The sequence below is a fragment of the Amphiura filiformis genome, chromosome 1, assembly GCF_039555335.1.
Source record: "Amphiura filiformis chromosome 1, Afil_fr2py, whole genome shotgun sequence".
Classification (NCBI taxonomy): domain Eukaryota; kingdom Metazoa; phylum Echinodermata; class Ophiuroidea; order Amphilepidida; family Amphiuridae; genus Amphiura; species Amphiura filiformis.
This window is the reverse complement of record NC_092628.1, coordinates 43090778-43113939: the sequence shown is the minus strand read 5'-3', so window position 1 is coordinate 43113939 and position 23162 is coordinate 43090778. Positions and strand designations below refer to the sequence as shown.

Sequence of the window (23162 nt, the reverse complement as noted above, 5' to 3'; positions counted from 1 at the left end):
AATTGATGTTGTTATCGATCCATCTGCTTGGAGCGGGAATCCCGGCCGGATGTTATTGTTTTACCGGAAGTACTCCTGTCTCCAACGTTGGTCTTGAGCAGAGGATCAAAGATGTGACTTGAATGTCCCCTCGTCTCTGTTCATGGTGTTGTCTCTTCTCTGCTCCTCTGCTCAAGACCAACGTTGGAGACAGGAGTACTTCCGGTAAAACAATAATATCCGGCCGGGATTCCCGCTCCAAACAGATGGATCAATAACAACATCAATCGCTTCAAGCCAGAAGGTTTCTGGCAGTAACTGTCAGCAGAAAAACGTAAGTTTTTCCTTTGGTCTTAACAAAGAACTTTTATTAGCTGTTTAATCAACAGACCTGATGAACCTCTACAGTCGGTTTAAATTTAAGTTGGGGTGTGTCGGGAGATGGTGTAAAATAATTTTTTGACAGAAAATGTGCTTTCCTTTAGTTTACATTATGGTGCTCATAATGTAGTGAATTATGGCGGTTTTAAGGAGACTGAATTGGATTTTTGTAGGGATTAAATTTTTGAATTTGAGCAACACTATTCTTATACTATCAAATTTATTGAGGTTTAAGACGATATTTACTGAGTGTTCATCAGAACTGAAATGCACTTTTAATCTACCAGTTTTGAAAGTGGGAAGAGCTTTACAAAATATGGTTCTTAAAAGTGGTAAGCACCCAAATGCTATAAACTTTCTGTACACAAAGCAGTTTGAGTTCACTGGACAACCAGGAATCCATGCAGTTGTTTTTGTACCGTAAGTTTATAACATTTGACCCCGGAGGGGGGCATTCAAACTTTCTGAGTACGTACCACTTTTAAGAGCCATATTTTAAGCTCCTCCCATGTTCAAAAATTGTTACATTGCAAGTCTTTTTCAACTATGATAAATGCCAATTGCTGACGAAGAGTAGGAAATATCACCTCAAACCCCTATAGATTTGATAATAACAGAACAAGTTTGCATAAAGTCCGAAATTGTGTGCCCCAGCATCCCTAAATCCGCCATCTGAATTCTTGAGTTCTTTTATATAATATTATTGAGAGTATAATCATGTTTCTTCTGGTCTATTTAGAGTAATTAGTTATTAATTTTTAGTTAATTTATTATTATCATTATTATTTGGTATATAAACATTTGTTTCTCTCTCTCTATTTTTTTAAATATATTTTCTGTATTTATTTAAGCATTTAAGCATAGTCATGTTATGGCTCGTAGTGTTTTTTCGTAGATTCTGATATAAAAAGAGGTTAAGCCCGAAAGCTCAATAAAATGTTGAACAAAGAAGATGCTACTTCCGATTTGAATATTATTTCTCACGCCTATAAATATTTTCGTTTGGTCATCATGGTCAAACACTTACACAATAAACAAAAGAACAAAAATAACCAAGCATAAATGAAAAAAACAATCATTTGTGCCTGATTGAAACATGTTTACAAAAACTGGCTAAGGTGAGAATGTGAAGCCAACCCCAAAAAATGGAACAACGGAGTAGTATGGCAGAAGATTATGTAAGAATAAAATGAGTCATGAATTGAGAGTGTCAAACTTGCTGATAAGGCCTCCTGGCGGAACTGTGACGAGTCTGTAAATGAGATTGTTTTCTGCTAGTACACGGTCTTTGGTGCTTCCTCTGGAAATTATGGATCCAGTCACCCGAATGTCATTGATTGTACATGATGAGGGTTGAAGTGGCGAGCAACCGGATAACCATCAAGGTTGCATTTGATGGAGCGTAAGTGTTCAGTAAAGCGGTCCGCTAGTCTTCTGCAGGCTTCACCGACATAGAGAATGTTTCAGCGGATGCAAATCATGCGCGTATTTTTTTTGGGGGGGCTTTGGGGCGCCACCCGGGGTAAAAGCAGGGGGAGGCCAAAATGAAGGGGCGGCGGAAGAAGAAGGGGCGGCAAAAACAGGGGCGGCAAAAACGAAGGGGCGGCAAAAAGAATTAGTAAATTTGATAAAGGGCGGAAAATTTTTGAAAAAATGGTACTATACATCAAAATGTGCTGCTTTTTTAGGGCGCTAGCATCTGAAACCCTTTTTTTTTTTTTTTCACTTTTTCAAACGACCGAGAAAAAAATTGGGTCAACCTTTTCGGGCTGTTGAGGAAGGGGCGGCAAAATTGAACTTACCGCGGCCACGGTACGCAACTGCAAATGATGATATAGACGACGTTGGAGGTGGTACAGGTGAAATGATCATTGATGTTGTAAGGTTCGGATGGGCCTTGGATGCGGTGATAAGAGCTAGTGGTGACGTATTTGCATTAACTGGAATAGCAGAATATCCTGTTGTAATACAAATGAAGAGATTTAAGGGAATTGTGGTATAATGATTATTTTGAAATTGGAATGCCCATTTGTTGCAAAGAGTATAGAGGATTTGTGAGCTTTTAAAATTTTCGGTGTATAAAATATCCCGATTTTGGGTAGTAACTATATAACAATTTGGAAAGTTTCCATTTCTATCAAATGACCCGTTTTGGAAAGGCTAAATTGGCGTAATATGAAGACATTATAACAATATGAAAGAACCGTTCATACATACGCGCTATATAACGGCGCGCGTGATTGAGTCGAGAGCCGGGCATAAACAGCGTTTATGCCCGGTGGCCTGGATGTGCGATCTCGGGTAAAGAAAACGAAGGAAATTCATCGTTTTTTATGATGTTCCTTGTTATCTTTTGTCATTATTTTGATGAAATAAGAATCACAAAATGTTCTGGTATGTATGAACGGGGTCAAGCGGCCCGAGGTCATAAACAACCGTTTAGTCATGAAAATATATGAATGAACCCTAAATTATAAAAATAAATTACCGATTTTGGAGAATAGCTATGAAGAAAGTTGTAAAATGTTCATAACGTCAAAAAGGACAATAATAGTCACTGCTATACATGTAGTTAAAAGTTGTGTAAAAAGAGCAAGAGAAATTGTATTTGATATCGATTGTTTTCTCACAGAGGTGTCTAGTGTTGAAAAAGTTTTAATAATATTCTCTCGTTGGACAGGTCTGCATTAGAAACTTAAAATAAGAGTGAAGCTAATGAAGAAGGTCAAAATAAAATAGATATTGTCGAATACCTGCTTTACAACCACTGCCTGAAACAAACTTGAAAACAACAACTTGCCCTATATCATGACATATATCCGATCGAGTATAAATTCAGCTTAAAAATTGTGATTTTGTCATTCAATATAATTATAAAATCGTTTCCTCATAACCGCAATAAAATGTTGTAGGTCGACAGCCTCAACCCCCTCCTCAATCGGCAAACTAATCAATTGTGTTACACGCTTTTGCTTCCAATAATCAAATCATTCAGTTGAGCGCAAAACCGGGCATTCGAATGTTTTGTAGATAAGGTAAGTAGAACACTCCATTCTGAAAACATCGGAGCCACCTTTCATTAGGCCCTACTTTTATTTAAGAAATAAAGGGTAATGCATTATCCTTTACACGAAAATAATGTGTCCGAGGCAGTAAAAACGTAAATAATGGGTGAGGCGCAGCCGAACCCATTATTTAAACGTTTTTACTGCCGAGGACACATTATTTGCGTGTAAAGGATAATGCTGCACCCTTTATTTCTATTCTATTACCAGAAAATAGTGCGATTTAAAGAGAATTTAAAGAGAAAATATCATTTTTTGGCACAAATATTTTAAGTTGTTTACTTCAAGGTGGAGCGCGTACGCGTAAGTGACAGCGGGTATCGCGGAAATAATGCACGCGTAACCAAGCGTAATGCTGTGTTTAGAATGTGTTACGGCGCTTGACCCATTATTGCAGAATAATGGGCTCTCACGTGACGCGTTTCAACAATGTTGAAACGCGTCACGTGAAAGACCATTAATTAGCAATAAAGTGGCCAGGGCAACGAACTTTATGTTCTTCTCGCATCACAGCGCACAGCAAAGCGCGATGCACTATATTAGCGTCGTTACGCATTCTACGCAAAGCATTACGCTTGGTTACGCGTTCTGCAATACTCGCTATCACTAACGCTTTGGTTACGCGTAGACGCTCCACCTTCAGGTAAACAACTTGAAACATTTAGGCAAAAAATGTGATATTCTCTTTAAATCGCACTATTTTGTGGTAATAGAATAGAAATAAAGTGCAGCATTATCCTTTACACGCAAATAATGTGTCCTCGGCAGTAAAACGTTTAAATAATGGGTTCGGCTGCGCCTCACCCATTATTTACGTTTTACTGCCTTGACACAATATTTGCGTGTAAAGGATAATGCATTACCCTTTATTTCTTAAGTATATTATAACATGCGCACATTATTAACCTGAGTACTATCGTAGGGCTCGTATAATGTAGTAATTGCATTTCAATAACAGAGTCTATACTTTGATAAAACGTAATTACACCTAACCGCGGTTTACATGAGCAAAAATGGTTAACGATTCGGAGAATAATCTCGTTCCTTTTAAATAAATTTAAATTTACATTTACAACATAATAGTTCCGTTGTAGGGTGTCCCAATAAAAATGTCCGTTTCATTGAATTCGGCTTACTGGTTTTGAAGATGTAATACTAGTGCTATTTGTCCCAATCAAAGTTGGTCATTTAAGACTCATCGCATATTTGATGAACTTTGAATAATGGTCTGTTTTCAAAATAAATTAGAGCTGTTCTAAGATTATGTGTTAACTATGTTGCTGGCATCAAAATGTTATATCGGAAATGTTTTAAAATAATATGTCAAGTAAAGAAGCTTTTAGTTTCAGAACCAACATTTTAATAAAATAAATGAGCTCTATTTTGTTTTCAGAAATTGAATATTCAAATAGCTGAATTCAAGGAGAAATTAACAAAAGGATAAGACATGACGTCACTTGAATTTGTAGTAGTTCTGATATTTTTACTACAATTAAAATGTATAATTAGCTTGGTCACATACACATAATTTTCTAGTCTGTACATTCATGTTATGGATAAGCTTTTGACTTTTGAATTTTGCTACTACGTCGAAGGTTGATATTGGGACACGTTGTATAACAATTTTAAAGATAATTTAATTTAAAAGCTAACATTAGATACATTTTTAATGACCAGAGCTTCAGATGAAAATTGCAATGCACCGCTTCGGCAATTCCGCTTACAATTAAATTTCGTTCTACTGTTCGAGGCACAACATTCAACATATTCGCCTCAAATGTGCTGTGGCTTAATAATTTGGCAGGACTAAATATAAAGAAGAATTAAGTGGACAATATGTCTCTGTGTTTTTAAACAGAACAAAAGGAAATTGTACATGAGGCTGTAATATGAGCTGTTTTGAAAACAATTAGGCTACAGATATTGCAGCATGTTTTCTAACAGAAGATTTGGTATCCGAGGAGAGCGTTCGGGATGGGTGGTTCAGAATCCAACTTTCGAGGATCCGGAACAAAACAGGTACGCAGTTCGTCGTAGCACACTAGCAGTAGTTACGTAACCGAATTAATTACCATAGAAATGGGTGCACAATATCTTTGAGTGACCTTGTTCTAGGCGTAATATGCCGTTCCATTGCATTGCACATAGCTTATCAAAGAACAGGGATAAAGAACAGGGCTAAAGACCTGGATCGAATATTCATATCATGCTGATCACTCGCACCCGTAAGATTAGTGTCTTTGAAAAGAGCGGTATTGTATTCAATCTGTGATTGCAGACATACACATATAAACGGGGCGATATCGGTACTCTTGAGATGTAGATTTGGTAGTGATATCTCTATAGTCTTTCTTCATGTCGAAGTCAAAATCATAATGTAAATGTACAGAGCCAACCCCTGAAAATTATTATACTTAGTTCTCTGGCTTAATAGGATGAGCAAATTTCATCCTATTAACTTTAACTTAGATTAAAATTTGTTCAGAGCGAACCCCTGTTGTATTTCATTCATTATTTTATGAACCTAAAAATTTAGTTTGCACAATCTTATAATTATATGTGTTGCATAATAATATAATAATAATATCAAAACTACATTTTCTAATTTTTTTCAGTTTACACCCAATATCCTCGATATCAAGAATCCAATACATGGACACTTCAGTCCCAGTTCGTTATCCCTACTTCGCTAATACCACACAACAAGGTCCAAGGTATGGAGCTTCAACGACTAAATATCAAGGTACACATGCAGATGTTAACGCCGATGGTGATGACGTTGATTCCAACAAGACCTGCTTTGGTATTGTTAGGAACCAAGCTTTAGAGATATCCACTGCTCATGGATATCCAATTATATTCAAATCTCAAAGATGGTATGGCAAATTGTTTTGGACTCTGATATTAATGGCAGCAATCGGTGCGTTTCTGCGTCAAGCTGTGATACTGTTTGGCAGATACATCGATGCTCCAGTTACTGTCGAGGTGAGTTTGAGGGAAATCCGTTTTTAAACAAAATTTTGTTTTATACCAGATATTTTACCAGTTTTACCACATATTTTGGTAAAACTCTGCAATGCGATCCATGCATCAATAATCACGGTCGAAATGATATGACAATGCGAGTTCATGACAATGTACGATAGCGTACGGGATGGTCACAACACAATCTCAGTCACGACCGACGGAGAGACACGCATTGGCGACATAGGCGCTTGAATTGAATAGCAATTTTCTTTGTTTTACCTCATTAAAAGTGGACATATCTGACAGTGAAAACTAACACGTTTGTGGAAAAGAAATACAAATCTATTATTTTATAAAAATGTTACAATATTGCTTTAAATGATACATTTGTATCTTTTTTTGCAGTTGAAAGTGGTATCAAAAACGTTTTTGGATTTCCCTGCGGTAACCGTTTGCAACACTAATAAAGTGAGACGATCTGCGATCAGTGAATCAAAACATAGACAAGTTCTAACAGTGGATGATAACACGCCTGCTGCTTACTTAGGTAATTTACCGTAGAAGTAACCGGATTAATTACCATAGCAATGTGTAAACACTATCTTTGAATGTATCGCCCTGCACTGCACATAGATTATCGTATTGCACATAGATTTTCTAAGAACAGGGATAAAGACATGGATCTTAATTCTACAGAATATTGACAATATTCATATCATGCTAATAACTCGCACCTGTAAGATTAGTGTCTTTGAAAAGAGCGGTATTGTATTCTATATATGGTTGCAGACATACACAGGTCTTGAGTGCAACATGCTTATAGTGCTGGGCAATGCATTCATAGATAGTGTGCACCCATTGCTATGGTAATTAATCCGGTTACGTAACTACTTCTACGATGAATATACCCTATTAGTGGTATTTATGAAGCGTTCAGTGGGCGGTCGACCTCACAAATGGACGAACGAAAATCCTTCCGACCCCTCAAATACATCCCACCTCATTACAGGTGGTCGGTGGCTCTAACATTCGACGGGCTAATTAACACCAAAATATTAAAGCAATTCTATCTGACTATTGCTTTGAATTTGTTTATTTAAAATTGTCGACTTGCCAACTTAAAATTTCAAACCCAGGAATCAAAGTTATTAAAGACCACACATGTCAACGAAGACTCTAAACGAGGGGGTCTTAACAGCCCTACATACGCGTCACCTCCAAAGTGGGAGTGCCCCCCGGAATATTGATTATACTTTCCATGTATGTATCCACATAGTGTGCAGACATTTACCCTTCAGAAATGTAACTAATATTTTCATTTTGTTCCTTTATACTTCCTTACACTCCTCCACATATAGTTCCTTGTTTACCAGGAGATTTCATGTGCAGAAATGAAGAACAGTGTGTTAAGAGTTATTTGGTCTGCGATGGAATACGACATTGCTCAGATTTCAGTGATGAACATGATGGCTGTGTAGACCTATATGGTAAAGTATTGCTATTCAAAGTTGAAGAAGAGGAGCAAAGAAAATTTGACTAAAGTGGGATACGAACGGCGACCTCTGGTTTGCAAGATCGTGCTCTACCATCTGAGCTATGCAGCCTTATGATGGACGGCGATCCCAATTCCCGTTCGCGGCCATCGCATGGGGGGTGTCTGAGGAGAGGGGAGGTGCCCCCTGAGAAATGAGAAACTTGAAGACCTAATTGAAGCCATTTGGTGGACCATTTTGCCACTATTGTTGTGTCAAATTTTAGTTTGAAAAAGCCTAAAATTTGCGAAATGACAGGCCGATTGCTTTATACACAAAATGTCGGGTGTCCAATACAGAAACAAAAACGGGCAGTTGTTTATTTATCCGCCGGCCCCTCTAATCCGCGCCTGGGTCTGAGTTGTAAATCTTGGAGGACACTCTTTCAAAAAATTCGAAATCTTTACGTCGTCGGTAGATTGCTATTTCTGTGCCTCCTTGTCTCGAATAGCTGTCTATGCCCCAAGGTTTGCATTCAAAAGTTAATGATTTAAGTATAGGTTCATGTAGATTTAAATAATGGGTTGGTTCATTTTCATTTTGACAATACTAATGGAACTCTAATGCCATGTAAGTGGATATTGTCATTATACCAACATAATAAAACCATCAATATAAATGAAGCAGCATGCAATAGCATGATTAGGAAACTAGGCCTATATGGTTATGGCAACAATTTCGTTGGAATGAAATTATCATTTTCTTTTATTTTAAATTCTAATATTTTACAGCACCCTTAGTCTAAGGGAGCTGCGTTTTTAGAAGGGGGAGATTATGAATATGACAGTGACTAGTGTCAAAGTTTTTATGACCCCCCTATCAGTGATCTGGGTTGCCGAAGGTCAAGAAATAAAGGTTAAAAAATTCTTACGTAATTTTTCAAGGCAATTGCCAAATCCTCTTCACATCCGCTGTTTCTTCCTTCATTTTGTTGATTGCTTCTCTGAAATTGGGCCATAGCCCTTCAACATCAGTGTCTTCTAGTTGAAGGAGTGATGATGCAAAGACACCACATATCTTTGCACTGAACTTTTCTGCAATTGTAGTGTCACTAAATCGAATGGCACCATTATGGCTGTACATTTGGAATTTGTAGGAACGAAGTTAGCCAGCACCAGGTTGTGATCTGAACAGACACCAGCTGAACAGTATGATCTACAGTTCAGGAAGGTTATCAGGTTATCCTGATGAGTTATGATGAAGTCAATCATGTTTCTGTATTGCTCATAAGGAGATATCGATGTTGCCTTGCGACACTATTTGTCAGGAGCGTAGGCAGATGAGGCCGGAGGCAGATTGGGCGATCGTCACACAGTGTCATCGACCCTATATCTTCATGGCAGGAATCGCCATGGTAGGTTGAATCCACAGCCACGATTAGCCATTTGGTTCAAACCTTTAAAGCTCTTTAAAACCAATAATTAGTCGAGGGACATAACTAAGGCTATACACAATAGCCGTGTAATTGATCTTGGTTGTGCGTGAATAAGCGTGTAGTCCCCAGTGGGGGCAATGGTCAGGGACTTTTATACGGCCTCCAGTGAGTGCAGCTGTACTACACGCTGTAATACAGGACCAACGCAATATAAAATTGTCAGATTTTGAGTTCAAAGCGCACGGCCAATTTTCAAAGCGCATTCTAGCGACTATCATATCTGTTCAACACGTATTTTCAAGTGTATGAGACCACATCTGGTTTCTTGAGAAAAATTCATTTGCGGGAGATATTCATCAATTTCTAACCCACTATCCGAAGATTTTCGTCTGATATCAAAATCGTGCATAGCAATTCACGTGTATCGATCCCGTGTATTCATTTTAATGTCTCTGCTCCACCAAATAATTATTAGCCAGGCGGTGTCGGTGTGCGTCATCTTCAAAGGCCAAGAAGGTCCACTTTGTGAGCGTAGCAGGTGAAAAAGCCTTTCGGTAATCCTGGCTACGCCCCTGCTATTTGTGTTGGAAGTAGGTTCATGAAGTGAACATAATTTCAAGAGTATTTGTCCTTTGTTGTTGATAACTAGTAGCCTGGGAGACAATGGAGAAGTTTTTGAGATGCATGATCCTCACTCCCTCTCTACAGAGGCCATATTTTCTACCAGACCGTAGTGTAGTATATTCCTCTTTATGTATGACCGAGGATCTCTTTTTACATAATTGGCTTCACAGTGTCTTTTGCATTGTCCTCACATTCCAATTACCAATAATATGTGTTTTGGGCCTTTTGTCGACTACTGGCTTCGTACTCGGATCTTTGTAGTTTTGTCCGCTGCCCTACTTAATAATAATAACAATATAACGATGATGATCAAATTGATAATAATAGTAATAATATTATTATTTATGGTTTTAACAACTTCTTAAATTTTCTCATGAATAATTACATCGTATACACAGGGGCATGTGGCAACGATCAATTCATGTGTAAAAGTGGCGGAGATATGGGCATATGTATAAGTACAACCATGGTGTGTGACAAAATTGTACAGTGCTATATGGGAGAAGACGAAAACGATTGTGGTAAGATTCGCTTAAATTAAAGTCTGTTGTGTAATAACGAACAAATTAAGATAGCATAGGCTATACAAAACTTCAAAAAAAAAAAAAATGATACAAGAAGTTGTTTGTTCTTGTAGCGGAACACTTTAGAAAAACTTTGTTTTAGCAGGGATATGAGACATCCCTGGTTTTAGCAATTTGACGAACATCATAGAAAACTATATGCTTTACAGATCGTAATGTATTATTTTAGGCTCCATGCACAGAGGTCTACTATAAACAAGAGACGATTTATTGTACACGTTCACATAACTGCCTTCAAATCATTTGCATAATTTCGTATCTGATCGTATTCTGATTCGTTGAACCTTCTAATTTGCATACTTTTTGATACCTCCATATTTGGTGTTACCTAATTAATTATTAATACCTCTACGTTGTTTACATAGTGACGTCATTAGAGCTAGCCACTTTGTCAAACATTCGACGATCGACGAACGAACATATGCACCTTGCTTTCCATTACTGTAATATTTTGAAATACCATATACCTGACGTATTAGTCCAATATGATAGAAAAATATTTCTGCCGATGACCCCATGTTCACATTGGCTAAATAAGCTGTATTATCCCTGGAATGGGGCCGGCTCTTGTCCGCCATTTTTTTTGCAAAGGGTATGTTCTTCCATAGACATCTACTGTCTATGGTTCTTCCACCTGCATTAAAGAATTAAGCCCGGAAGTGACAGCACCAGAAGAAATGACGTAATTTCTTGATTTAAGCCGGGCGGTTACGTTTACGGTCATGCATCAATATACGCATCACCGTATCTACTTTTATAAAAGTAAAACTTTTAATCTTTGGCCCCATATCCCATGTCACAAACTTGGCCAAAAATGACAAAAGTTACTGAAGGTGCCATAACCTCGTTACATTGGGTTCCGATTAGGGTAACGCGCAATTGTCGGCTACACTTGCCTATCTTGTCCTGTAAAAATACCCCGTCCGGCTGTCTACTGCGAGCCCCTTCGCCAGTTCAATTGTTTCGTCAGCGTTATCTCGTTGATTTCAGCTGCTTAAAATGTTTAGAATATGCTTGACATAAAAAAGAAAAGAGAAAAAAGCATGAAAAAAAAAGGAAAATCAATGCCCCTCCCACTTTGCACATGTCATTTTTTTTTTTTTTATTTTGCAAACCCTAAATGGTCAGCCTGCATATAGCTCGCTTTAAATAGGATTGGAATATTGGTGTGAAAATCCACAGGTGAGGCGTGCCTGGTGGCCAAGGTCATTCAAGCAAGAGTATTAATTTGTTTTTCGGTAAATCCAACAAGCCTTTGTGAGTACACCTGAGAACTTGTCATTCGACGTCACGCCGAGTTGCAATGCGCAGTAACGATGTTCAATAAACGATGTGCGCATCGGCGTGACGTCAAATGACGAGTTCTCAAGCGTACTCGTAAAGGCTTATGGGATTTACCGAAAAGGTGAATAGAAAATTACAATTATTTCTAGAGTGCAAAAACAACGAATATAAATGTAAGATTGGCCCTGTATTGCGAAGACGAAAGTTTGCGATGGAAATATTGATTGCTTAGTGGACAGTAGTGGCGGCGGAAGTGACGAAAACAGCTCATTATGTGGTAAGAATAACATGTTGTTTATGGTCTGTTATGTTTTATCTATGAAGGTGAAAAGAAACATTTTTAAGTCCATAACAACAATAATCTATAAATTCACCACTATTACTGCAATAGATAAAACAAAACACATCAAAAACAAAACGACAATAACAACGTAAATACTACTATTTTCTACTATTTACTACTTTCAATTTAGACTCTACTGAATTAAAAAAATCTGGCTGGAGGTGTGGTTTTACCACTAAGTATGTACCTCAAATTTTCGTATGTGACGGATATAAAGACTGTTCTGACGGCAGTGACGAGAAGGACGAGACCTGTGACGGAATGGGTATGTTTAGCTATGGTAAAGCCTGTAATCCTGGATATAACAGTAATAATAACACTATTGTCGAAGTTGCCACCTCATCTGACCTCATGGTGGTGGCAGAAGCGGGGACATTAGGACGCCCCCTAAAATCCCGATGGAAGAACAAATAAAGCATTAATTGCCCTGTGCATCTTCCTTTTTAGATCAAATAACACCGTGTTATGGGCCAAAAATAGGGTAAAATTGCAAAATTTTACACTATTTCACGCCATTGAAATCACAAAATTGATATTTTTGAAACATTTCTTGGCAAAATTGGGAGTGGCAGAGATCAAACAAGAAAAGCTTTTCCAGCCTAACGTCGGCGCTCCATTTTTTGCGCTTTTGTTTGATCTCGGCCACTCCCATGTTTCCACGGTTCATTAGCCCCATGTGTTTTCATACATTCTTGTCTTCTCAATGGGTTTATTCTTGCTCTCCTCATTATGTTTTTCGCCATGGTCTATATTGCGAGCGTAACTGCGAGAGTCGACAACGGCGGAAAAAAATGCGCGCGTAGTCTAGTTCAGCCGGTGTAGGACCGCGCGGAACTGGTGCTGCACGGAAAAACTATTTATTTTTCTTATTGTGGTTCGGCGAATTTGTTTTGCCTTTGTTATGCCGGCACTTTGAAATAAGTTCGGACCTACTATTGATTACATTGTCCTTGTTCATGTTTATGGCAAATTTTTCTTCTAGGCATAAGTTACATTGACCACTTTTACGGATACCTGTGTTTGATTTTTTGATCACGTCCCATCTTAATTTACAGTCAATATTAGTTTTCTTCAAGTCCCATATTTATTTAGAAAGTTCAGTCTCTTTTTCAAAAATGTTGGTTATATATATATATGAAATGTTATAAACCCTTTGTTTCAATACAAAAGGTGTTGCCAACTCAGATCGTCAGCCATTTTGGTCACCTTCTGCATTGTTTAATTTTGCAATTTAATAAGAATGTTAATCTAGTTTTAATCTAATCTGTTCCGCTTTTTATTAGATGATGGGTGCGGAAAAGACGAATTTGGTTGTGAAGGTTCCGGATACTATGATTACAACGGTAACCACGTTAATGCAGGGTGGCAATGCTTTTCAGATCAGTTCTATTGTGATCATTACAGTGACTGCACAGATATGAGTGACGAGAGCAATGTGTATTGTGAAGGTAAATGGTCGTCTAAAATATTTCAGATGCTGAGTTTTTGAATCAAAATGCAACATTAAAAATGCAATGCGATATGCAGTAATTTAAACTTTATTTTCCCCATATTTACATAAAAATAACTTCAAATGAGATCGTAGCCAGCATAGGATATAAGAAATGGCTTGACGGCTAATAAAGCCTGAAGATCATGAGCATGAATATAGGCTTTCCCTGATAGAATAAGACATACATCAAGTTTTGTGAAATTTTAATATTTGTTGCTCATCTGAGAGCTATTGTCGCTATCGCACTATAGCTTGCTCACTCTAAATGATGAAACGTACTGCTGTCAGCTAGCTAGATGTCATCAGACCGTCGGCACTCGGAGGTGTTTAGACTAGTTTGACACAGGAAAGAGTTGTATGTTTGTGAGAATTGGTGTGGCCGATTTGGGTTCCAGTTGGTAGGATCTTTCTAAAAGAATATAATTGACCAAATTATCCTTGATGAACGACAGTCTCATTTAGTCCTTAGAAGACCGGCGCATTTACAGCCAGGACTAAACAGTGCCTTTCCATCGTATAATGACACCGTCGCATCCTCTATCGAGGATTAATTGGTTGCACTTTTCTTCAATGAAAATCCACCATCCGCATGCTAAAAACGGCAATGCTATGACAACAAAGCATTTGGTCCATGACATCCCAACCATGGTACTCAGAAATGCTGCTTCTGAACTGTCACCCATGTTCGCGTCCTATCCAACTTGCTTCGAGAGTGGCTACTTGCCAACATCGTTGGAAAGGGCTGATGTTATTCATTCTGCAAGTGGTGTGCGTAGGATTTCATGGGGTGCCGCGTTCCCCTTCCCAAAGTGACCTAAGAAATAAAATCATTGTGCGCGAAGGCGATTGCCTTGGTACGAAGCCTTTATACAAAGCCTTTAAGGGCAAACACCACCAAATCACTCGGCGAACGATGTAACATGGATGAGTTCCGTTAAATACAAAATGTTTGAACGCCCATTTAATCGATTGGTGGTATATCTACATTCAATTTGTTGCCGAAAAGGTCTAAAATCGAGCAAACAAACGGCGCATTTTACGTTTTTCAATGGGATGCATAATCGGTGGCATACTCCCTTAAGGTGTATGGTTTCGTCTTAGGGCCTCTGGTAGGGTGCAGGGGCAGAGCCGCAAAGCTCCTATATAGTCCAGTCAAAGTGGGTTTTGACTCACCACTAATTGCAACAGAATTTGTTTCACTCCTATGAATATCAGAGATATCCCCTGAACAGCATACAAAAAGTATACTAAAATATACTTGGTGGAAAGGTAGTTTTTGGCGGGAAAAGGTCATTCAGGGGTCAAATTTCAAAATTGCTCCAATCATTTTAAAAACTATACCAAATTATTCCTCTAGTCATAAGGATTCAGAAAAATATAGTTTGCCATACCTGTGATGTACGGTTCTTGAGTTATAGCCAAAAAGGTCAAAGGTCAAATGTTAGGTTCAACAGAGGTCAAAAAACTAAAAATTGTCTGATTTAAACCAAAATGGTCTCAAATTGTTCGGCTTGCAAACATAATTCATTTAAAGAATATTTGCACTGTTTAGGTTGTTTAATTACATGCGTAACATCGAAAACTAGGTCGGGGTCAATAGAGTTCAATGGTCAATGACCTCTTTTACCCTGCTACCTAGGTAACGAAGCATCCAAGATATGGCAAACTATTCTTATTTTGGCGTGTTTTTAAAGGACGAACACATTGAGACCATTTTTTAGGAGATCGGAGCATTTTTTCAAAGTTGATCCACGTGGAGCCCAAAATTTGACCTTTGACCTTTTTGCTTATAACTTGAGAATGGTACATCATAGATATGACAAACTATACTTTTTCTGAATCCTTAAGACTAGAGGAATGCTTTGGTATAGTTTTTAAAAAGATTAAAGCAATTTTGAAATTTGACCCCTGTATGACCTTTTCCCGCCAAAAACTACCTTTCCACCAAGTATATTTTAGTATATTTTTGATATGATGTTCAGGGGACATCTCTAAAATGTATAAAAGTGAAAAAAATTCTGTTGCAATTAGTGGTGGGTGACACCACTAATTTGTTTAGATTGACTAGACTAATAGACAAACTGTTGGACTACAGTTTTACCGCTTGGCTCGCTCTTTGAAAGTCATCTTAAATGGGAAGGTATCCAGCGAGAAGTCAATAAACAAGGAATTCCTCAGGGTACATTCCCGGTTCTTTAGTTCACACTCGGACTTATGAACCATCCTTACATTAACGATGTCATTCTAATGACTTTCATTAAGTCCAAAGACGACAGAGATATGCAGACCTTCAAGTAGGAGGTAACCCGCTATCGTGACGCCAATCCGTTCGTTAGCACTACCTATAGTAATAAATAACGGCTGTTAATGCTTTGATTTAATAGCCTTGATATTAAAATATTGCTAAAATATTAGAAAAAAAAATTGCAGCAAAATTAGCAACTTACCAGATTATGTGCCCTATAGCTAAGTCTGTGGGACTGCCGCACTTCCCGTTACTCACCAAGTAGTCATGTGTGTTAGCATTCCTCCTACAAAATAATTGTGTAATTCCTTACAATTTCTTAATTCTTTAATTTATCTATTTCTTTCATATATTCAAAATAGTTGACGAAATAAGTCCGCAGATTACAAATAGACATTACTCAGATTATATCGACTTTGAGTTTGTCGAAGGATCTGAACCACGAGGCGCAGTTGTAACGTGGGAAGCACTCATGGCAATTGACAATTTCGGAAATGATCAACTCCAATTTGAAGAAGGTATTTGTACATGTCAAGGCGCGTAAATATAACATATTGAAGCTTAAATGGTCAAATATGGTTTAAATTGGAACAAATTCGGGCGAAGCGCGCCTAAATGTGCTTTTAGGCTGAAGTGGTCAAATATGAGAATAATTACGTAACAATCACATGCACACAGGTGCTTCGCTTCTCTTTTCCCCATTCTCCAATATCTCCAAAAGAAGACATAAACCTGTGTTTATTAATTTGAACAAGATATTATTTTCTTGTTGATTGTTATTTTATGCGAATTAGGGGTATACGATGTATTGTTGGTCGAAGCAGCAGAAAAAAAGTACCAAAGTTCACAGCATCTTGCGAATGGTAGTGAGCTTTAGCAAATATTGCATTGCTCAATTCATAGCGAGCGTGTAGAAGAATTCAAATATCACAGATATACTTTTGTTGGGACTGTGGTTCTTGAGTTATGTTGTAAAGAGGGCTGAAACAACAACACTTATGTAAAACGTACATAACTCATTAACAACAATAAGTTTTCAAAGTATATATGATTTGTAGGATGAACTTTTGCAAAACACCAAAGTGTTATTTTTCAATAATATATTTATTCAGATAATGAAAATCGCTGCTTCGACCAACAATACCTCATATACCCTTAAATAGCAACAATACCAAGTTCATCAATATCCGGAGCAGAGTTTTAAGTACGACTTTTTACTCAACATGGAAGGATTAACCTGCAGCTATGAGTAAACATTTTGACTAGCATACAACCGAAGTATTACTCAATATCAGTTGAGTCAACTTCTTGCATACTAAACAGTTGGGCAAACAGTCTGTTCAATATCATTTGAGTCAAATACATTTCGTTCAACAGTTGAGCTAAAAATTTACTCAAATACAGAGCAAAATATTACTCCTTGTGGATTGAGTAAGGTTTTCCCACCATGTTGAGTAATACTGCTCAACTGTTGAATAAGGTTGAGTAACAGTTAACTCAACAAATGTTGAGTCATGCATTAACTCCTTTACTGAGTAAAAATATTTACTCAAAGGCAGAGTAAAGTTGCTACTCAACTTTTGTTGAGTCACGTTTACTCAACAAATGAGCTGTGAACCTTTTACTATCAAAAGGAGTACAATTTTACTCAGGTTGAGTAAATTTTTTTAGAGTGTAAAGAGCTGTTCAGTGTGTGTTTTTCACTGAAACGGCAACGTACAAGTTCGAGCTCAGCGATCTACTTTGGCTACGATGTAATAACTCAACAATAAAACAATGGACATACCAAAAGTTTGAAAACAGAAAAGAAAAAAACGGAGTCTTTTATCCGATAAAAGATTTCTCTCACCAAATTATTTAATATAAAATAAAGAAAAGAAGAGTAATACGATTAACGAAACCGGATATATGGAGGTCGAGGCAGAACCTTTCGAAAACGGGTTGTCACGTCTATCTTTATGAAACATTGTATATCACAGTGATTATCAAAGAACACGGACAAAGACCTGGATCGTAATTTCATTTGCTGTAGAAGTAGTGATGTAACAGGATTAATTACCATAGCGATAGGGGAAAACAAGTTTTGAATGTATTGCCCTGCAGTAGACTCTGCATCGCACCATTGATTGTCAACGAATAGGAATAAAGACTCACTCACACCTGTACGATTAGTGTCTTCTAAAAGAGCAGTATTGCGTTCAATCCATGATTGTACATACCCTATATACAGACATGACAGGTGATGAGTGCAGCCTACTTGTAGTATAGTACAATACATTCAAAATGTAAACCCATTCCTATGGTAATTAATCCTAAAATCGGAATATTTCTTACTTCTAGTCCAATAAACAGTACTCACTGTGGACGTTTCGATGTCTACCAGACATCTTTTTCTACACTATTGATGTTGTGACGAACTTCTGTGTACCACTGATGCTGATGGTTGCTTAGCAGGTTGCCAGTTCTCTTTCCAAGAAGATCGTCAAACACGTGACTGAGAATGTATTGCCCCTCCTCCCTGTTCATGATGGTCTCCTGTTTTCTGATTTGTAATCCACCGCTTGTATCTATCTGCCTCTTTACCTACTACCTTAGCCTCTTCCCAGTCTAGAATATGGTCGTTCTCCTGCACATGGTCTGTGATGGCCGATTTATTGACAATGGTTTGGGATGCCTTTCTAACCGCGCGAGTCCGCACATTAGCCCCTGCCTTTTCCGCTTCTGCCTGGTGTTCTTCCATTCGCTTACCGAACTTTCTTCCAGTTTCACCTACATATGTTGAGTCACAGTTCTTACAAGGAATCGCGTAGATGACATCCGTGGTGTTCTCAGGGTCACGCTTATCCTTAGGGTGAACTGGGCTGATGTGGAGAAGATAAAGCAAGACATGAAGATCTTTGGTGACTCCTTCAGAAATGAAGCCAACCTCACTGTCCAAGAAAAATGGGACATGTTTGATAGTAAGATCAAACAAGTGATGGAGGAGAACGTTCCAACCAAAATGTCATCCAACAGAAGAAATCTTCCTTGGTTTACTAGAACTCACAGAAGAATGAGCAGGAAGAAGGGTAGAATGTACAGTAAAGCCAAAAGAACTGGCGATCAGAAAGACTGGGAAGAATACAAAGAGTTCTGTAGAACCGTCAAAAGAGAGTTGAACCACGCCAAAAGAGAGTACGTTATGGGTAAGCTAACACTTTCTATGGAGGAAAATCCAAAGGCCTTTTGGTCTTTCATAAAGAAGATCCGCCAGGAAGATACAGGAGTTGCTGATCTGAAAGTCAACAATAAAATAATCAGTGATGATCTTGGGAAGGCTGATGCCCTTAGTAACCAGTTTGCAGGAGTATTCACCAAAGAAGACACAAGCCGAATACCATCACTAGGAAGAAGTAGCATCCCTGACATTCCAGATCTCCGGATTGGTGAAGAAGGCGTGCTGAAGCAGATTAACAACCTGAAACCAAACAAGGCCCCTGGTCCAGATGGTATACCACCGTGGATTCTCAAAATGTGTGCTGAAGAGATAACCCCTGTTCTCACAGACATCTTTCAACAGTCGGTTGAGGAAGGAACTCTACCCAATCAATGGAGAGAGGCAAATATTTGTGCCATTTTCAAGAAAGGGGCTAGAGACAACCCTGGTAACTACAGAGGCGTATCTCTCACAAGTGTAGTGAGTAAAATTCTGGAGCACATAATACACTCACATGTTATGAAACACCTGGAGAAACACAATATTTTGGTGGACAACCAACATGGTTTCAGAGCCAAGCACTCCACTGTCACTCAACTAGTGTTAACCACTCATGACCTTACTAAAAGTATGGAGAATGATCAGACAGTTCATATGGCCATCTTAGACTTTGCCAAAGCATTTGACAAAGTCCCCATGAGAGACTCCTTGGCAAACTTGATCACCATGGTATCAGAGGATCCCTGCTGAAATGGATTAGACACTTCTTGACTGAAAGATCTCAGAAGGTGGTATGCAACGGCATGGTATCGGCCCCAAGGGAGGTGCTTTCTAGTGTACCTCAGGGTACAGTACTAGGCTCCCTATTGTTCCTGTTATTCATAAATGACCTGCCAAACAACATCAGGAGTACTGCTAGATTATTTGCAGATGACTGCGTCATATATACATCTGGGAAGACCAGTAGAGAGATGGACATACTGCAGAAAGATTTACACCAGTTGGAAAAGTGGCAAGAGGAATGGGAGATGTCATTCAACCCAGCCAAGTGTTCAGTCATGAAGCTATCAACTAAGAAAGAAGCGCCCGACAGAAGTTACAACTTCTGTGGACAACCGCTGCAAGAGGTAGACTCTCATCCATACCTTGGTGTCGAAATTGATAGCAAGATGAGCTGGAAGGCTCAATACCAGAAGTTGACATCCAAAGCCAACAAAGTTCTTGGTTTCCTCAAGCGTAACTTGTGGTTTTGCCCGAGAGAAATGAAAGAGACAGCTTATAAAACGCTGGTACGTCCAATCCTGGAATACGCTGGTTGCTCTTGGGACCCGTACAAGAAGAAGGACATCGTAGCCATCGAGGCAGTGCAGAGAAAGGCAGCAAGATTCTGTATGAATGACTACAAGCAACTCAGCAGTGTCACAGAAATGACCAGAGTGCTGGGATGGGAAGCGTTACAAGACAGAAGAAAAGACGCCAGACTCCAGCTCATGTATAGGATCATGAATGGGGAAGTTGGAATTAGAGCGGAAGACTATGTTCAACAGGGTGGAACAGCAGGATTGAAAACAAGAGGAAACAGCAGGAAACTCAAAAGGGAGCTGATCAGGAAGGATGTGCACAAATTCAGCTACTTCCACAGAACGACGACCGACTGGAATGACCTCGACGAGAAGACAGTGACAGCGACGAGCGGGGAAATGTTCAAAAATAAACTTCATTAATTAGCTCTTTTCGCGACGCGACGCCATTAAATGCGCATAGACCTTTGACCGCGAAGTTGGTGAAGTACAGCATGTCTGGCAATGCCGACTCAACCAGAACCAGAACCAGAACCAGAACCAGAACTAACATATTCCTTAGGGAACAATGGGGTTTCATAGAAATGGCGATGTTGTAACTTTTGAAAGTTCTAGCGATGCGTTCGGAGACACTCTCTACATAGGGAATTACGACAAGACCCCTCGATTTGCTGTTATCATCTTTCTTGTTGCTTTTCTTCTCTAATGGGGTTCCCATTTGCGTTTTGACTCTGTCAATAGTCCATGGCGGATATCCACATGTGTGAAGCGCTTTTTTGATGTTTTCTTCTTCTTCTTCCTTATCTTTGTCTTCTGTGATGATCTTGTCTTTTCTGTCCATCAGTGTTCGTATCACTCCCAGTTTCTGATGCAGAGGATGGTGCGATGCGAAATTCAGATACTGGTCAGTGTGAGTGGCCTTGCGATACACTAATAACTTGACAGTGCCGTCCTCGCGCTTAACAATCAACGTATCAAGAAAAGGGATTTTCCCATCTTTTTCTTCCTCGAAGGTAAACTTGATTGAGTTGGTATCGTCGATTTCGTTGAGGTGGTTTGTGAGCGGTAAAACGGCATCTTTGTTGACTACTGGTTACATAACTACTTCTACGGCGAATTGAGATTGATCGTTCGAGATTGGATTAACATTATCGTGTTCATGTCATTATATTTATTAGATATTAAATTTTTCGATGATAGCACCGAATCAACTGTACCCAGCCATTTGAAAAACGGAGACTTTTTCGGAGAAGGCACGTATTTTATTACACAAAGAGTTTTAGACGAAGCAGGGAATTATGCTGAGAGATTGATTCATCTCAATGTATACGAAGGTTAGTATAGTTTATAACAATTATTTTGTAATTATTATGTTTTCTATTATAGTGCTGTGCTTTCTTGCTGTGTTTTGAAAACAGCACTATAATAATAATAATGAAAAAACAAAACTCAGAATTAAACAATCACTGTATAGCACGAAAACTAGCACTATTATACTGCATGAATTTGTAAATTCTTATGTTTTATAAATAAGTGCTGTGTTTTGAAAATACAGCATGGATTTTTAATTCTTACGTTTTCTATTATAGTGCTGTGTTTTCGTGCTGTGTTTTGAAAATACAACACTATAATAGAAAACACAAGAATTAAAAAATCTTTTCAGAGGAAAAGAGAGACATGTTATTATATGGTGAGCTGAATGGGTGGGGTGGGGGTGGTGGTGGGGGGGGGGGGGGGGTTAAGTAGCTAACTAGGCAATTACAAGCAGACTACCGCACTGTTCAAAATGAAGACTTGCCCTGTACAAAATGGAGCAAAATTGGCTACATTTGACCACACAAGAATACGATAAATGAAGACTTTTTTGTCAGACGGTCAATTTCGGCGAGTAAGAATGAAAAGCACAGTCAAGGTGGTGGTTGGGGATACTGGATACACGTTATTGCTTACCTAATATTATGACTTGCTTCTGCTGTATACGGTATTACTCTTTCATTAGTTTTGTTCTTCAATTACAATCAAATTCAGCTGGATTTTACTGCAGTATACTCAAAGAGTGTGAGTCAGAACGTGTGAATTGGCGGCTTTTGTCATACAAATAAAAACAACCATTGTTTTCTTTTTAGTTCCGGAAATCATCAAAATAAATGAATGTCCAGATGATATAAGAAAAGAGGTCGAAATTAATGTTGATGGTAATGCCGATGATACTGTTCAAGTCGTTTGGACACCACCTACTGCAGTAATAATTACAGTCAATGGAGAGGAACCCTTTGAAGCTACAGTAGAAAGCAGTCATGAACCTGGAGATTACTTTCAACCCGGTGTGACGACTGTATATGAGTATATCTCGCATTTCGGTGATTACGCATATTGTTCCTTTAACGTCATTGTGGAATACGGTAAGCAGGAATTTGCGCAGTATAATTAATTTTGCGCAGTGTAATGAATTGACCTTTTCGGTAAATCCCATAACCCTTTGCGAGTACACCTGAGAACTCGTCATTCTGCGTCGCGCCGATGCGCACGTCGTTTATCGAACATCGTTACTGCGCATTACAAGTCGGCGTGACGTCAAATGACGAGTTCTCAGGTGTACTCGCAAAGGGATATGGGATTTACCGAAAAGGTCAATTGTAACACTTTTGTCTGAACGTAAAGAAGTAGTGTTTCCCGTTTTAATCAAGTTTCACCTCATTTTATTGTTGGTGTTGGCCCTCTGTATGTACAGTTCTATTAGAATTTGTTTTCATGAAAAGTTAAGTAAACATTACAGATGGATCAGAAGTTTTTA

General features: G+C 38.5%; 1 protein-coding gene across 1 annotated transcript in view; it reads left to right on the top strand.

Moving 5' to 3' along the window:
- The first annotated feature begins 5202 nt into the window (after positions 1–5202).
- Positions 5203–23162, top strand: part of LOC140147336 (uncharacterized) — a 38791-nt gene continuing 20831 nt past the window's right edge. Inside the window, exons 1-11 of the mRNA XM_072169117.1 lie at positions 5203–5444; positions 6041–6410; positions 6798–6939; positions 7751–7879; positions 10322–10444; positions 11941–12068; positions 12265–12399; positions 13418–13582; positions 16234–16389; positions 21547–21702; positions 22495–22770. Of these exons, the coding sequence (XP_072025218.1) occupies positions 12396–12399; positions 13418–13582; positions 16234–16389; positions 21547–21702; positions 22495–22770 (757 nt within the window). The 5' untranslated portion in view covers positions 5203–5444; positions 6041–6410; positions 6798–6939; ... (2 more) ...; positions 11941–12068; positions 12265–12395. The remainder of the gene's footprint in view (positions 5445–6040; positions 6411–6797; positions 6940–7750; positions 7880–10321; positions 10445–11940; positions 12069–12264; positions 12400–13417; positions 13583–16233; positions 16390–21546; positions 21703–22494; positions 22771–23162) is intronic.